The 17,657-nt window shown below is 48.0% G+C and overlaps 1 protein-coding gene across 8 annotated transcripts in view; it reads right to left on the minus strand.

Annotated features, from left to right (window-relative positions):
- The window catches only part of Ubr4 (ubiquitin protein ligase E3 component n-recognin 4), a 129,162-nt gene that overhangs the window by 1,466 nt on the left and 110,039 nt on the right, over nt 1-17,657 (minus strand). For 6 of the 8 annotated variants that reach the window (XM_077803687.1, XM_077803684.1, XM_077803686.1 and 3 more), the window contains 11 exons: nt 17,201-17,391; nt 16,591-16,764; nt 16,025-16,124; nt 12,336-12,554; nt 11,474-11,587; nt 10,037-10,179; nt 9,302-9,457; nt 7,867-8,061; nt 5,062-5,286; nt 1,024-1,114; nt 253-415 (listed from right to left, as the gene is read on the minus strand). In XM_077803687.1, coding sequence (XP_077659813.1) covers nt 253-415; nt 1,024-1,114; nt 5,062-5,286; nt 7,867-8,061; nt 9,302-9,457; nt 10,037-10,179; nt 11,474-11,587; nt 12,336-12,554; nt 16,025-16,124; nt 16,591-16,764; nt 17,201-17,391 — 1,771 coding nt within the window. The remainder of the gene's footprint in view (nt 1-252; nt 416-1,023; nt 1,115-5,061; nt 5,287-7,866; nt 8,062-9,301; nt 9,458-10,036; nt 10,180-11,473; nt 11,588-12,335; nt 12,555-16,024; nt 16,125-16,590; nt 16,765-17,200; nt 17,392-17,657) is intronic. The other 2 variants (XM_077803688.1, XM_077803683.1) reach the window with 1 other exon arrangement.

The raw sequence follows: 17,657 nt of genomic DNA on the forward strand, positions 1-17,657 counted from the left end.
GGAAACTCAGTCTCACTGCGTCTATAAAACTGGGGATAAGCAGAGTGGCTTTTTCACACGGGGCAGCCTAGAGGACTGAACTCAGACTCAATGAGGGGTGCAGAGCCTCGGAGGCAGACAGCGCTCAGTCTCAGTACACAACGGAGCTGCTGCCCGCTTGTCCGTGGCTTGGTGTTTACATGTTCTTCCCAGGCATTTTGGTGGGAGCTGGTTCACACCTGTGGCTCTTACAAGACAAGCCTTGACACTGACCGGCTACATCAAGGAACTCTGCAAAGGTCTCCACTGGCATGAACTCATCCTGGAAGGTCTTCAGGGCCTTGTCGGCAGCTTCGTAGATGGGCATGTCATTGTGACGGATGTACTCGGCCAGAGAGCAGGACCAGCCGCCCTCCGTGTTACTGGTAGGCACCTTCTACAAGAACCAACAGATAGGGCCAGATGACTCACTGAACGCTGCCTGGTCCTTGGCCTGGAGCTGGTCAGGCCATCTCAACCCCATGGAAAGAGCTCTCCCTGTACACAGAGCTTCCTGAAGGATGTGTTCTACCTCCAGGACCAAAAGAACCTCAGTCACTCCTCACAGAGCTCTCATAATGCACGTGCCACCGGAACCTGGGAGCACCACCACAGCCGCTCTCTTTCCTCCCCACACGTTTCACAGCTGCACGCCAAAGCTACGGGAATCATCACCATGCTCTGACCGAGCTGTCTCACTCAGATGACAACAGAAGCCACCCTAAACACTTTGATTTTCTGAAGGCACAGCTCCCTAGAGAAGTGCACAAGGAGCAGGCAGCAAGCTTGAGGGACATGAGGAGTGACCCAGCTACATACAAATGGATAGCCCAGATGCGTGGGTTTGGCCTGAACCCTCCCCACAGCACCAGCTAGTTGCTTCTGAGAAGCAAAGTGCCTCCAACCAGTGAGGGGCAGCCTGTGGATGCTGAGGCCAGGTCAGAGCCAGGACCACAGACATCCTATACCCCTGCAGAAACCAGCTGGGCTCCCTGGATTCCTTACCTTGAACATGTTGTAAATGAGATCGACGAGGGCCCAAAAGAGAAGGGAGGAACGATAAACAGAATAGTCCTTCACTGCCTTATCTGTCAGCCTGGAAAAGAAAACCAAACCCATTCCATGAAGTTCCTAGAAGGCCACTTGCAAGGGCAGAGGAAAGCAAACATGGGGCCAAGGGCAGAGTTACTATGATATTTGCCTCACATGGCTTGGTCTATGTGCCTGTCTTCTTCTTTTTTTTTTTTTTTTTTTAAAGAGAGAGAGAGAGAGAGAGAGAGAGAGAGAGAGAGAGAATTTTTAATATTTATTTTTTAGTTTTCGGTGGACACAACATCTTTGTTGGTATGTGGTGCTGAGGATCGAACCCGGGCCGCACGCATGCCAGGCGAGGGCGCTACCGCTTGAGCCACATCCCCAGCCCTGTGCCTGTCTTCTTGGAAAATGCAGCTGTGGGCAAGGAAATCTGAAGCCCTGGGCCAGAGGGTTATTCATCACAAAGACAGTCCATGAAATCCATTTGATTCTTAGCACTATCTTCCAAAGCACAGTAAAACCAATGGGGAGAACTGAGTCCAAAGGCAATCAAGCCTCCTGACTTAAGTAATGTAAACAGTTCCAATGTTTCCCATGTTTAGCCCTACACTAGCTTTTGGACATGATGGTGCCTAATATATGAAGAGGAAACGAGGTTCTATTTCATTTTTTTTGGGGGGGGGGGAACCAGGGTCTGAACCCAGGGGTGCTTAACCACTAAGCCACATCCCAGCCCTTTTTATTTTGAGACAGGGTCTCGCTAATTTGCCAGGGCTATATTTGAACTTGCAATCCTCCTGCCTTAGCCTCCTCAGCCACTGGGATTACAGGTCTGTACCACAATGCCCCGCCACCTCAATCTTTACTTTCCCACCAGAAGAAATTTTATAAACAGCCAGGAGATGCAAACCAGCCAAATGCCATCATTTGTCAAACACATGCTCTATTAAAAACAGCAAGCTGGTAGAAAAATTGGTGTTGAGCAACAGTACAGTACTGTCTAGGATGGAGCATGCAACCACCCCAACACCTCCTAAAAACTGAGGTAATCCCAAGGCTAGCTTTCACCACACCCCTTTATTTCTAACCTGTATTGTCGCCACTTAGTCTAATGATTCAATTCAGGATTAAAGACTAGTCAGTGCCTTGGAATGCCAGGGGCTGCCTCTGACAAGGGCCATGGCCTTCACAGTAGACAGTCTTGGCTTGAGGAATGATCACACCAGGTGCAACCTGATGAAAAATAGGAAGACTGGACTCCCTTCAGTGAAGGAAGTGAAGTTTCAGAGTCAAGATTTGGTTTCTACCACCTAAGCTCCATGAGAGAGCTTATTTGCAAATAGCCATAACATCTGTAACAGGTAAGTAAAGGCCATGAACCCTGCCATGGAGTATTCTATACCCTGGAACACTTCTCATGATTAAAGGGACATGCATGAAACTGTTCAGTACAAAATACATGTATATGTAAGAATGATAATAAAATAAGCACAGGTGTTATTTCCTAGAAGCTAAAACCATGGGCCTCAAGTGAAGGGAGCACCTAGCATGAGACAGGCCATTCACACCTGCATTCAGCAGACGCTCAATTCACAAATGTAAAGTAAATAATAAAATGAGAGATGAATGTTAAAATATGCTGCCTAGACCCCCTCTGCCCAAGATCTCCCAAAGTGCCCCACTTCCTCCTCTGCCTCCCAGCCCAGAGATGCTGCAACATAAAGTAAAAATTACTGTCAGGTGGGCCCCTGGATGAGGGTAACTATCCACCCCTGAGTCCTGGCACCCGAGTCCTGGCAATAAGACAGTAGATAAGGCTGTGATGAAGGCCTGAGCAACTCCTATCCTTAAATACCTGCAAGTTCCCAGCAGAGAAAGAACCACTTTTTTCTGAATGTAAAATATGCAGAAGTCATTAGTTTGTCTTGAGCTACTTTTGCATATATCTGCTACTGCTCCTACCTCAAAAGGTACCGGACTGAAGCCGGGTGTGGTGGCACACGCTTGTAATCCCATCGGCACAGGAGGCTGAGACAGGAGGATTGAAAGTTCAAAGCCAGCCTCGGCCTCAGCAAGGCACTAAGCAACTCAGTGAGACTTTGTCTCTAAATAAAATACGAAATAGGGCTGGGATGTGGCTCAGTGGTTGAGCGCCCCAAATTCAATCCCTGGTACCCTCCCCCCCAAAAAAGTAGTAGACTGAGGACAAAGTCTGCTGACAGTGACATTGCCCAATACCAGCATGACACTCTCTGACACATACTGCAGCATAAGGTCATGAAAGCAAGGACCACTTCCTTCCTGAAGTGCAGTTCCCTCTTTGGGAGATGTCCCCAGGATTAGAGAGTGGGCCTTAAAGAAGAAAGGCCCACAGAACATAAGACAGGTGGAATAAATGCCCTTCAGCCATGACCTCTCCTTGGAGGGTGTCCCAGTACTGGGAAAGCCCTTAGCACCTCTGCGGGTCTGTTTCATAGGTGGCAGGTTCACAGCCCAGGCCATGGCCACGCTTGGCTCTTTTCTGTGGCTGCCCTGCTTGGTAAGCAGGAATTCTTAGGTGACCCTGCCCAATTTAATTATTTAAGGCTAATTAGTAAAGGTGACTAAATTGCTACAGAGAAAATGGCAATGCATAAATGTAGCTCACAGTGAATTTCCTAATTAAGCTTGGACCAAACTGACTTTTCTTTAACTGCCTGGGACAGTAGTGAATCCCAGTCTCCTCAGTGAAGGCAGAACAACTCTAGCAAGCTTGGACCCCACACCTGCCGAGAACCTGTGCCCGACTAACGGCCACTCTATGTGCCATGGGTGCAGGCTCAGCCTGGCTGATAAACAGTGTCACAGTCACAGGATCTGACTTTAGATTTCAAGGAGCTGGTTGATTACCAATGCTCAAGCTCTTGGGAAACACTGGCCAGTGACACATGTGGAATAGGGACGGGATCACATAGGAGACTAACGAGATTCCCTCCCTCCCTGTACCCAACAGGCTGGAGTTGGCCACACCATAGGACAGCTCCAGTCTGGTCTCTCTGGGGCACCAAGTGCCTGGAGCTGAAAGCGGTGAAGGACCAAGTGTGCCCACTCAGGCCCCTGCTACTTCACTTTGTTTGTCATCATCATGGGCCTGAAAGTCCCTCTGCTGCTCCCTTGTTGGCCCCTATGTGAGGAAATGATCCTAAGATCCTAAACTACAGGATCTAGAGAACTGAAGCAGAACTGAAGAGAACTGAAGGGACATCTTCCAGAAATGAAGCAGGGTCACATTTCACTCAAGTGGCAGCCGCAAGCTACTGGACTACCCCATGCCTACTCCCCAGCACAGGCAGACTGCTCCCCAACACCAGCCTAAGTGGGGCCAGAGTTCACTCCACACAGCCACCACTGCGGTCATCTCAAAGAGCTGGGGGTGGTTGTTTTTGTTCAGTTGTTTCTCCCAGGACACCCACCATCTGACCCAAACTGTAGCACAAGGTCATGAAAGCAAAGGACCACTTCCTTCCTGAAGTGCAGCTCCTCTTTGGGGGTGTCCCCATGATTAGGGGAGTGGGTCTGGAAGAAGAAAGGCCCACAGAACATGGGACAGATGGGATATGAACAGTAACCAAGAAGTGAGAAGGATGAGCTTTTAACTATTATAAAAGAAAAAAAAAAAAAAAGAAAAGAAAGAAATCCCCTATCACAGTCACCCTGAAACTTCTTAGTTTATGGCAAAACTATCAAATCAAAAAAATTAGTCACCAGGCTTAGTCCCTGCTGATAATCTTAGTAGCTGTATCACCTGGTGCCTGGCTGCCTTCCTCCCTGAATTTTCTACCGAAGGTAAAACTGGCTTCACTTTTTCAATGGATGAACACAAAACCAGAGGGGACCAGGAAACTGCCAGCCATCAGCCTAGACTCTTCAGTGGGAGGGAACCAGTGTTAACATCGACTGCTGAGTCAGCGAGTCGCCTTTACCTAGCACTCATGGATTAGTCAGCAGCTTCCTGAAGCAGGTACTGACCTGGTGGCGCCCCCTGGAGCCACTGCCCGTGCCTGTGAGGTCACCAGCAGCCTCTGCAGGATCTCTACGCGTGTGGCTCTCCACTGCTCAGGGGGCAAGACGTGCAGGGCCAGAACTGTGAAGTAGTGGGGCCCATCCACATCAAAGGCACTCTCCACCCACTTCTCCTTGGGCTGCTCCAGGAAGCCTTGGAGGTTCTTCTCCTCTCGGGATGTTGCTCGGGTTCTGCAAGAAAAGGGGCATGGTGGGAGCAGGAAAGTGGCATGGCGTCACACAGTGGGGTGCCAGCGTCTTTCAGAGCTGGCTGAACATGGGCAGAGCGGAGAGCCCCTTCCGCCATCAATACTCCCAGGCCCTTGTTCATGGCTGATCCCTGCCTCCCACCCCCAACCCCTACTCAACCCAGGACCTCTCGCCCTTGAGCGCCCTGCGGCTGGCATGTTCACTGACTCTCCAATGTGGACGTACCTGACCACTTTGGAAGCCCAGAAAGTGAGGACACTTGCCCAATGTCACTAAGCCAGTGAGTAACAGCATCAAGTGTGGAAGGATCTAGACTCCCTGACTCGACCGCAGCCCAAACTTACCCTTGCCCTCACAGACACTGAGGCGCACCTGGCTACTTTCCCAGGCTCTTTATTTGGTTTGTTTTTCACAGCAGGTGCTCTTCCTCCTTCGTAAGCAGAGCAATTTCTTCTAGGCAAGCACTGCTGGCCGCGCGCACTCTTGCCTAAGCTATGTGGTGATCGCCATCATAGCAAACCTGAACACCAGGCCATTCTGAGTGCTTTATGTGGATTATCTTATTTAATCCTCAAAAGAACCCTGTGAGGCAGGTACTACCACTGACCCAATTTTACAGAGAAGAAAACTGCAGAACAGAGGTATTAAGGACCTGGCCCAAAGTCATGAGTTTTGGCTGAGAACCCTGGCAATCTGGCTCCAGAGCCTGTCCACTGTTAACTCTGCCTCATCCCCATAACGAAGTTTTGACCAGTAGTCATGGACCTGTCAATAAGAGATCACCCAGTCCTTCCTGATTACACTGCCTCCTCATTACCTGGCCGCTGTTCTCATGCCTCAAATGCTTGATGCCCTATCCTGACTCAGTGAGTGTAGGGGGAGGGTGGGGAGTAAACAAACCATGCTAGCAGCCACCCAAATCCCAGTTCCCAGGTCTGCAGGTGGCACTGCCACAGTTGCTGGGCTATGGAGACAAGGGGTGGGGGTGGGGTGGGACAAGGATACCCTGCTTCCCACAGAATGGGTCTGGCTAGAAAGGACAGACAGACCTGATTGGCTTTTCCAGCCCCCGGGGAAACCCGAGGCCTCTGGACATCCTAGGATGTGCACAAGCTCACCGTAGCTTGCAGGTGTCATGGTGTGACCAACTCGTCTTTGTACATGTCCACCAGAGGCACTCAGTGCTCTGTAACCAAGCTCACACTGATGTCAAATGGTTAGTGAGGGAAGGATGAATGTGCTGGAAGAACAGAAGCCTCTGGGTCAACCTCTGCTTGTCCAAAGTAACTGTCAAGAGCCAACTCCCCTCCAAGTCAGGGTCTTGAGCAGGAGTTCTAAACATCTGGCATGCAGGATCATGGCAGTACCTAAGTAACCAGCTCTACCCAAGCAGGGTGTGTGTCGGCTTCTCCCCCTGGGGAATGGAGCAGTCCACTCCACCCCATGGCTGCCAAGACACGTCTCACAAAAACCTGCTGTCAGGGCCCCAAGAACACTGATAATGAGCGCTGTCAGGCCTGCGGCAGAATCTGGACAGTGGGCATGTCTGTGCCGTCAGCGAGGCCAGGTGTCTCCTCTGATACCCAAGGAGTCTGGCAATGATGCAACGCACTCCAAGGAAGCCCTGCCCTGCCTCTGTAACAATGCAGCCTGCACTCTGGAGGTCAGCCTTTTATCTCAAGGACAGGAAAGGAAGGAGAGAACAACATTGTTGATGAGAGAAGGCCAAAAAGGACAAAAGCCGACTGTACTGCTGCCTCCTCAGCACGGCAGTGCCTCAGGTGGGTGGCATAGCTTTCCATAGGCTGCCAATTTTCTGCCCACCAGAGCTGTGGGGCTCTGCCAGGAACATGTCCTGTAAGTACAACACCATTCACACCCAAGAGCTAAGGCATAATAAATCTCTTAATTTGCTTCTAAAACCTGGTGTGGAATGGGAGAATCTTCTCCACCTCCTGAGTGCTTCTTTTAAAAGACACTTCTAGGTGTCACCTAACTATGCCATATTGTGCACACAGATAAAAAAACACATTTTCTTCCTGGCTGCCTTCCTTCTCAGCTGACTTCCCAGATAATCTTCAACGGTCCCTTCCCCTCTCACTTGCCAGAGTTTTACTTGCTGGAAGAAAAACAGGAACAGCAAACCCAGTTTCCAGGCATGCAGTGGGGCCTCAGCTCCACTGCCCTGCCTCGATGGGAAGCCTCCACCTGCGACAGCTCGTGTGCCCTGACTAGTGCTGCGCTGAGCTCCAACCATGACCCCCCAAGCAAGAGCGCAGAATGGCTTTGCCCATTTTGCTACCCTCCAGGCTGAAGGCCAGTCCGAGGATGCAGCCCATGGCTGCCCACAGTGGGACACATGGCAGTGTTAGAAAGTCACCCACCCTATATTATTCTGGGAAGCTCCCAAAAGCTACAGATGAACCTCTCTACCTCAGTAGAGGCTGCCTAAGGTCAGACACTGACTCTGGAACTAAATAGAGAAGTGATGGGAAAGCCAGGGGGTCTTGTGGGGCAGAGGGTCCATGGGGTAGGCCACCCACTGGGCTACAGGATACTGACGTGTTCAGGACGTAAAGCACAGTGTGAATGATGTACGGGATCAGGTGGATGTTACTCTCCCGGCCACCCCCGCCGGTGTCTGCGCTGAAAGACTGCTCCATGGCAAAGCGCAGGAAGAGCAGCTTGATGTCGTGGATATTGAGCTGGTACGTAGGCTCCCGCTGGCCCGTACACTCCTGGAGGTAAGTGTTGTGCCTGGAGAGAAGCAGCACAAACATGGAAGCTGGAGTGAGTTCCTGGAGAAAGCCAGGTTGACAGAACCAGAGGGAGAGCTGGGGACAAGGGCAGGGCCAGCAGGAGACAAGACCACAGGGCATTTTCATTTCTGCTGTGACCAAGTATGACATTCCCTAAGTGTGGACAGATGTCATAGCACATATTGTGGATACATGATATATTTTGGAGGAAACATGGAACTTACTCCATTCTGGCAAGATGATCTACCCACAGGAACTCTCTCTTCAACCTTCAAATTCATTTATTTATTTTTTTTAATAAGTCAATATATATTCCTATCCTTCTGGGCCTTGTCTCTTATTAGTTGGGTGACTTTGAGTAAACTACTTAACCTCTCTGTACTGCCAAAAACAACTCATGGCAAACCTATAAATATGATACCCTTTGTTACTTTCATCATTATTACTCTCAGAGCCTGGTTTACAGTAAATATCTTCTTGTTATTGAGCTTTAAAACAGGATTTGGTAAGGGGCCACTGTGCCATGAAGCCCCACTAGGACACGGATCCCAGAGAAGCTTAAGCTATTCCACTCTGGATTTTCAGATACAGGGAAGCCTTTAAAGGAGTCCAGTATCCTCCGTGCAACTAAGCTACTTTCATTGTTGTTGTTGTTGTTATTATTATTATTATTTCCTTTCCTTTTTTTATTGTTACTAGGGATTGACTGCAAGGCACTCTATCACTCAGCTACATTCCCAGCCATTTTTGAGACAGGGTCTCACTGAATTGCCTCAGCTGGCCTTGAATCTGTGATCCTCCTCCCAAGTAGCTGGGGTTATAGGCATACATCACAAGCTTGGTTGTTTTTATTATTTAAACATCAGAGCCATATACAATTATAAGTGAATTCCAGGACATTCTGGCCTTAAGGACTCCGCTCAGGAGTCTGACTTTTATGTCATAAAATCAGCAGGAGGAGAATGACCAACCATAATTTTAAACAGTGTCTCAGAAACCAAAGGTTCTCCTTTTCCTCACCCTGTGGGTGGGGCTCAGCAGGCGAGGACTTTTGAACCCAGGGGCACTCCATCCCCAGCCCTTTTTAGATTTTTGAGACCAGGTCTCACTAAGTTGCTGAAGCTGGCCTTAAACTCGTATTCCTCTTGTCTCAGCCTCCCATTGCTGATATCACAGGCATGCACCACTGTGCTTGGCAAATTCCATACTTTTTACCATGGGAAATGCTTGATACTCACCTTGCCAAGCAAGTGGCAAAAGCCGATTCAGGGACATGGGGCCCCCAGACCGGGAGGAGCCCATTGCACTTAGTGTTGGCATTCTGCAGAGCGGCACTTTCCCACTCTTCCCGGCCTCGAGCCAACCTGGGTGGGGAGTAGAGCAGGGACAAATGACTACTGGAATTAAGCTGGCATCAGACACCTGGGCGGATGGGGGAAAGGGAGGCTTGCTGTTTAACAGTAAATACGTTAGGCCATGCTCTGACCTATAGGGAGAATGAGCCATTTATAATCTCTGGACTTAAGGACCAAGTCTATAGACCCGAGTTTCATAATGAAGAGAGGAGTGGAATAACCAATCAAAATTTTAAACAGTTCCCCAGAAACTGAGGGTGCTCCTTTCTCTCACCCTGTAGTTGGGTGGGCCGTGGCAGGTCCAGACTTCTATAAACCATGGCAAAGGCTGGCTTCACTAACTTAGGTCGACAAACAACTTTTTACCAGCCTTGGGTTCCTACATCAAGAATGGCTTCTGGCCTATGGTTTAAGGTAGAACATGATTACTCCCCAGAGACTAAGGTGCAGATTTAGAACCTCGGGGTTGGCAGTCCCACTCCCTGCAACTCCAGGGCTTTAGGGAAGTGGCCCACTCCTCTGAAATAATGTAGGTCCAGAGCAGAAGCATACATGAGAGAAAAGGGAGGCTCTGGGAAGACCTGCTGAAGGAGCCACTCTGCAAAAGCCAGTGCCTACCTGACAGCAGCCAGGTGACAGTCGTAGTGCACAATGTTGAAGTGGGACACGGTGCTATAGCCCTGCTGTTTCCGGGGCTTGTTCTCCATCTCCTCCAAGGCTACCCGCTTAGTGAAGGTGTAAATGCCCAGGACCTTTGTGGGCTGCAAAGACAACAGATGATAAGAGAGGAGAGATGAGGAGAAAACCCCACCTCAGGCTTAGGAAGGAGGTAGAACAGAGTGAAGAGAACTGAGTGTCCTCCTTCCCAGGCAATGCCCTAGGATTAGGCTGCTTTACACAGGGAAGTGCACAGAAGAGCAGGTGCTCTGGTTGAAAACGGTTTGTTCTCATCAAAAATCAAGCTGAGGTGTAATTCCTCAGAGCAGCGTTGAGGGTGGTGGGATCTTTAAGAGGCAATCAGGTCAGGGCTCCACCCTCACAAAGACCAGCAGTTCCCTGAGGGGTGTTGTGAGAGGGCCTGGTGCCTCTCTTGGACGCCCTGGCCCCCATATCCTTGCACTTTGCCCAAGAGATCTTACCAGAAACCGAGATTTCAGCACTATGCTCTTGGACTTCCAGAACTATAAGCTAAATGAATCTTTGTTCTTTACAGATTGATCTGGACATTTTGTTACATATAGCAGCAGAAATGTACCAAAACATTGGCACCTCAGCTGTGGGTTTGGCACCAAGCTAGGTAAAGCCTAGGGAAAGGGGTATGAAAGTAGCCAAAAGGAGGGGCTGAGCAGACAGGCAGAGAAGCAAGCCAATGCCATCCTTCTCTCCGGGTCTCATCCATTTGGAAATGCAGGACGTGCTGCTTTCTTGATAAGTCACCTGCTTTTCAGGAGTTGACAGGCAGTGCTGAGGAAGATGCAGCACAGCAGGACCAACAGAGACACTTGCCCTTCCACACCCTGGGTGCTGAGAGTGGTTAGTTCATGCTGGGGAGGAAGAGGCCACCTTCTAGGCCTTCAGGGGAGAAATAGGTCACCTGCTGCTCTACTCCTTTCAGGTTAATCTAGCTTGAATATGCCTGGAAAGTGGGGGCTCTGATCCTTTCCCTCATCATCCTGAATGAAAGCAGCACAGTGTGCTGTGAAGATCCCAGGTCTGGAGTCAGAGCAGCTCCAGCTGGAATTCTGGCTCCACCATGTGTCCTTTGTTTTCTTGACCATAAACTGGGGCTTTTTTACATTTAGACATGATTACCCAGTTTACACAGAGCTCTGAGCCTGAGGCCTCACATACAGAAGGAACCCAGTGGGTGCTATTTGTCATCAAGGATGGTGATGTTCAGTGTGCCTTCCTGCCTTTAAAAGAGGACAGCATACAGCCTTGACCCCAGGCTAAGAACAATAGGGTCTGCAGGAAAGGGACACCGACTGAAAATGAGGCCAGACCATGCCCTCAGAGCCCATGTTCCTGAGGCCAACTGTTGCCCAGCAGTGGTACCTGGAATTTGTATCCCTCTCTGCAGATGCAGCATGTGAGGCCGGGCTCCTCAATCAGCTCTTCCATCTGCTTCAGGAGCGCAGTCTTGGTCACCACCTGGCCTTTTTCGTTTGTCTAGAGAACCCAGGTAGCATGTCAGAAGGGGATTCTCACATGCCCTTCCACCCTGACCTGGTGAACCTTAAACACTGTTAACACCAAGAGCAAAGTCCTTCAGACTCAGATTCTTTTGCTATTCTCCCCTCCCTACAGGAACCCTTGAGGCAGAGGAAAACTACCAACGGGAACTCCAAGTGGTACTTCCATTTGCCACCAAAAAAAGCCCCCTTTCTTTGTTCCAGCAATGCCAGGTGTCAGCTGGGAAGAGCTGCTGCATTCTGACTGGCCCACCATTACAGTGTGATTGTTGAAACTGCTGACACTCAAGTTTGCAGGGACAAGGCTCTTCTAGGATTACTGCTTCCTCTAAGGTGGGATAGTGAAGCACAGAGCCCTTTGTGTCAAACAGATCCTGATCAAAACCCTGTCAACCAATTAGTTTTGTGCCTTGACCTACTGACTTCTCAATTTCTTCATGTGGAAAAATGAATATAATGCTATCAACTCATAGAATCACTTGAGGGTTTAGACAAAAATCTTATAAGTAAGGTGTTCCAGCATTGTGCCTGGCACGCAGCAAATCCTCAATACCCAATGGTATTTTTACTGTTTTTGTTAACTTTTGCTAAGTTAACCCTGAGCCCTATCCATAAGCAGAACAGCAGTCACACCTCTGAGGTACCCGTATACTTAGTTCCTGCCTCCTCCTGTCCTGCCTTCACCTGCACCACTGTCAACCCAGGACTCGAGGAGGTGGCTTTACCGTCATGCCCAGGGTGCCCAGGGCCTTCTGCCTCATTGCCATGGCCATGCGCTTCTTCTCAGCCCGGGTCTCCCTGCGGGCTGCGTCAATCTTCTTGTTTACATCAGGGTGTTCCCGCAGTGCCTCCAGCAGGTTCTCTGCCAGAGTCCCAATGCCCTCGTCACTGGACACCTGCTCCAGTTTATGCAGGTTTGTGATGGAGTCGGTTCCAATCAGAACCTGCCAATAAGAGAGATAAGAGAGAGACCAGAGAGATACATGTATCCAACTCTTGAGACAAGCCTTCTTCCCAGGAGCATAAAGATCTGAAAATCAACTAATACAATCTGTCACTTGCTCAACTGCAATGAGACCCTCTGATTCCATACTGACACAGGGAAGGAGGGTGCCTCTGCTACTGCCCTTCACTTGTTGCTACAATCTTTAGCTTCAGTGTTTCCAATTGTAAAACAGGGATAATGCCAGGGTGGAAGTGAAAATTAAAAATCAAATGACCCATGTAAAATAGCTAGCACAATGAGAGTGAACAGGGCCAGCAGGGCCTCTTATCCTGACAAGAGAAGCAGCAGCCCGCCAGGCAGGGCAGGCACTGTGGTTCATGACACACTGCTCTTAGGTTCTTCATCCACGAGCCCTCCGGGCCCTCTGAACCTAGGGCACAGCTTCCTCAACCCAGGGATACGAGAGGCACAACTAGTATATGTGTGAGCAGAGATAATAAAAAAAAATAAAAATAAAAACAGATATCAACCCCAGTGCTTGAGAAGGTTGGAAGTCACAGTACCATGGCACTGCTCATCAGGCGCTGTGGAGGATGTCAGAACACCCAAGGCAGATGGTGCCTGGAAAAGGCCCCCAGGTGTACTCACTGAGCATCACCACCCCATCACCAGTGAACTGATAGCAATGACTATATATCTGACAATAAGTTGAAAACAACAAAGCTAACTTGCAAAACTCAGCCCTCAACTCAGATCACCTGCTAGCTCATAAATCTACTCTCTCTGCAGCTATGCTTTAAATCACACCTCAACAAAATTACATGTTATCTTATGTCTCATGCTTCTATAAGCTGAGCCCATATTTCAAATCCTATTGAACTTTTCCCACAGGTGCCCCAAACTTAACACCCTGGGTATCTACTGTGAGTGCACATGGATGTATGTGTGTGAAGGAGTGTTTTAGGTGACAGGGAAACAAAAGACTGCTGTCAGTTCACATTTCAGCAAACAGGATAGAACAAACATCCACAATGTATGCTAAAGAATATTTCCCACACACTCTCAAACCTCCCGGGTCCACCACCTCCTTGCACCACACTGCCATTCACCTCGACATCCAATCCAGGGACTGAGCAGTGTTCCTGATCCATCCGGCTTCTTCAATGTGCACAGTCTCTAAATCCATTATTCTACCTCCCAGGTCTCTGTTGAGTCTACTAACTAGTCCAAGCTGCCACTGCACTCCCCTTGACCATGACAGTAGCCTACTTCCAGTCTCACCTCCCTTCAGGGTCTTCTCTGTAATATGGCCAGGCACTGCCCACTACAGAAAATGCACACTCCTCTCATTGGAGAATATTCTTGGACTCACTGTTAGCTCTTGCCATATCTCCTCTGCCCTACACAACTGCTTCCGTTTCTTATGATGCTTCAAGCTTTCTTTTGCCTCTGAGCCTTTCCAGGTATCACTCTCTCTTCCTAAAAATCCTCTTCCCTTTGTCCCCTTCCACACCACATCTATCTCATTGCATGGTCACTGCTATTTTTCTGGTTCCATCTTCCATCAGGCACACTGAACATCTCGTTCAGCAACTTAGCTCAGCCCAGTACCAGACATGACAGCTGTTCAATAAATCCTCTGAAAGAAAATTATGAATGCCAAGCATTTAACTAGATAAAGTTTTACTCTAAAGAAAAGAATTCAATTTAATAATGAAAGCAAGCCCAGGAAGCAGCTGATTGGAGACTATAGGGCTCAATCACAGCTGTTCCTTGACTTAGTCCTCTGCAAAATAGAGCTTCCTCATAGCAATGGAAAACAATGTATGGGAAGACCCTTACTGCAAAAAATCATCTCTACAAAAATAGCTAATTGTGACAATCTGTACTGAGTTGAACAAGAGTTTAGAACAATAAAGACTGGAGTAGAACACTTGGAAGAATCTTTAATAGAATTATCACATTTTTGGAGCGAGTTATCAGAACAGAGCATCAAATAAGAAATTGGAACCACATTCAATATAGAACATTATAGACATTAAAAAAATACAACCCTAAGGACTCTCAAAACTCAACATTAAAAAAAATTAAATAATCCACCTAAAAAATGGGCAAAAGATATAAAGTCATTTCACTGAAAAAGAGACACACATGAAGCACATGGAAAGGGGTACCTGTGCAGCAGCACAGCCACCAGGGAGACACAGCCAGCACAGCAGCAAGAGGTCACTGCACATCTGCAGGAGGCGGAAAAATCAACACAGCCTCCAACTGCTAGTAATGATGCAGAGAAACCAGACCACACACATGCTGCTATAGGGATCTTTGATTTCTTGTAAACAAAACATGCAACTACTATTCAACTGAGTAACTGTACTCGTGGGAATTTTTCTTAGAAATTGAAAACTTAAATTTACCCAAAACCCTGCACCTGAATGTTCACAGCAGCTTCATAAGTAATAGTCCAAAACTGGAAACAACCAATTATCCTTTAGTGGGTGGACGATTAAACTGACTGGGCTATGTCTCTACCATAGAACACTGTGAAGCAATAAAAAGGAATACATGTATTGATACAGGCAACAGCCAGGTCAATCTCTAGAAAATCATGCTTAGTAAAAGAAGCCAATCCCAAAAGGTTACACATAGTATGATTCCATGCACATGACAACCCCCGAAATGACAAATTATAAAAATGAAACACAGATCAGCTCCAGTGTCTCCTGGCAGGGACGTAGAGGGAAGTGGATGCAGCTACAAAAGGGTAACAAGAGGGATCCGTGTGCTGATGAATTTGTCTTGTATCTTGACTGTCAGGATTAACAGTGGCTGTGACACATGCTGTAGTTGTGCAAGATGCCTTCATTGGAAAAGACTGGGTACATACCATTTCCCTGTATTATTTAATGACTGCATATGAATCTATAGTTATATAAAATGAAGTTTGGAGGAAAAAAAAAAAAAAAAAACCCAGCCCTGGTTACTTGCTTTTGGGGGCCAGTTAGGATTTGTGAAGGGTTAATAGACACCTCAGCCCAGTGGGGAGAGATCAGGAACGGGCTGAGTAGAATGGACGGACCTCCCCTGGTAGAGTTTTCAGCTGCCTGAGGCACAGCAGAAAATGGTGGCAATGGTATTGTGAATGTCCCTGAAACTGTGGTCAGAAGTCATAACTGTTTTACAGTCTGGCCAAGTCATGACCCTCATAGTTCAAATGCTATACAGCTGATCCATGAGACAAGAAACCTTACTTAAGACTAAGCAAAGGTGGAAATCACAAATATAATTACTTCCCTCTGCACAGAGAGAACGAGATGACTCCTAAAAGTCCCTTCTACTCTAGGAACTGAGTAGAATCACATCAGTGGTTCTTTGTTCAGTTGGTGATAGATATAAGAGAGTAAATGGCTCCCTCCTACCACACATCCTATCTACAGAACAAGGTCCACATGCACACTGGCCACTCACCTGGGTGGCAGGGTGCTGGATAGCCAGCCCTCGAAGAAGCCTCAAGATAAATGGCAAGGCTGGGCGAGATAAAAACTTTTTCCAAATGTCAGCATCCAAACTGCAAAACAGAAGAAATTGTATTAGCAGGCCAGAGAAGCAAAGCACTTGGAAGTCAGTTGTTCATTCTGTCTTTCTTACACTCCCAGAGTGTGCTTGTTCATTTTGAACTTGTGATCCTCTTGCCTCAGCTTTCTGAGTTACTAGCATTATAGACCTGCACTACTACACCTGGCTTTCCCACTACTGATTTAAACCAGACCCATTAAGAATGTCACAAAGATTTGATAAGAACTACCCAGCTCAGCCTAGAAACTAGACAGAAGTGATGAGCCTGAATAGAAACAAAAAAGCTGCCATCTTTTCCTTAAGGACTCTGCAGTTGTTGAGTGGTCACCCTGATAGTTTCCAGAAGGGGAGGGAAGTCTCCCAGAAGAGCAATGGGCATGAAGCTCTGCACCAAGATGGTGACAGAGAAGACCAAGGACAGGGAGGGAAGACCCAGTCTCTGGAGGAGGGCTTCTCACTTCTTGGCACTAGGGATGTGCTTCTTCATGTAGTCCAGAGCATTCTGGGTGATTCCCTTCTGGAGGATCAGATCTTTCAGCTGATGCCCATTGCTGTTGTTCTTGATGCCAGCTGCGATTTTGCAGAAGCAGTCCAAGAAGACTTTATCATCACCACTGTGGTCTTCATCGTACCTAGGAGCAGAGAGCAGAATCTGAAGGTGTGAGGGTAAAACAAAAACCCACCAAGTCATTCTCTTGGTTAACAATCACCAACCACCTCTAGTCCAAACTCCATCATGATAAAAATCCTTGGATCTGACCATGCCACTCTCCCTCTTAGCTGCTATGTGCCAAAACTCACACCGTTTTTTTTTCTTTTTTTTTTTTTGCATTTTCAAGCTTTTGTGTACACAGCTCCACCTTATCATGCCCCTTTCCATCTCACAAACTACTTCACCTTGTCTGCTAGCCAGCTCTACTTTAACATAATATATTTCAATTGTTGCCTCCCCCACTAGACTGAGCTCCTTAAAAGCCAGAAGGGGGACATAAAAATCCAACAGAAATTCAGTGTTCCTTCCTTGGTCTCACAGAACTAGTTTAGGCTTTTGTGGGGACTCTCACATACTTATCAAAGTTGCAGTACGGTTTGAACCGCTCTACCAGGATCTGCATTTTCTCCACCTCTCCAAAGGAGAGGTATGGGATGATGCGAAGCAGGCCCTGGAGAACACTAGGATTGGAGCGGACAAAGGTGCTGTTGATCTGGTCCAAGAGCATCACAAGTTGATCCTTGTCACCTGTGAGGAGGAGGTTGCCCTGCAAAAGAGAAGTGGGGGTGAAGTCAGGACTGTGTAGTCAACAGCTGACCCCATAAGGTCATCCATTCCTATCACACACAGAAGAACTAGTTTTTAACACTTCCTGGGCAATTATAAACAGCAGGAGTTTCACTTGATAAATTACTTTCTAAGTTTCTGTGATGGTCTCTCAACAATCTCAGGTGGTCAAAATGAACTAGTACAATCTCCCCTCCTCCCAGAGAATTCAGAGGGCCGAACATCCATCTGGGCATATTTCTGGCC

Source organism: Urocitellus parryii, chromosome 11 (assembly GCF_045843805.1).
Source record: "Urocitellus parryii isolate mUroPar1 chromosome 11, mUroPar1.hap1, whole genome shotgun sequence".
Classification (NCBI taxonomy): Eukaryota; Metazoa; Chordata; class Mammalia; order Rodentia; family Sciuridae; genus Urocitellus; species Urocitellus parryii.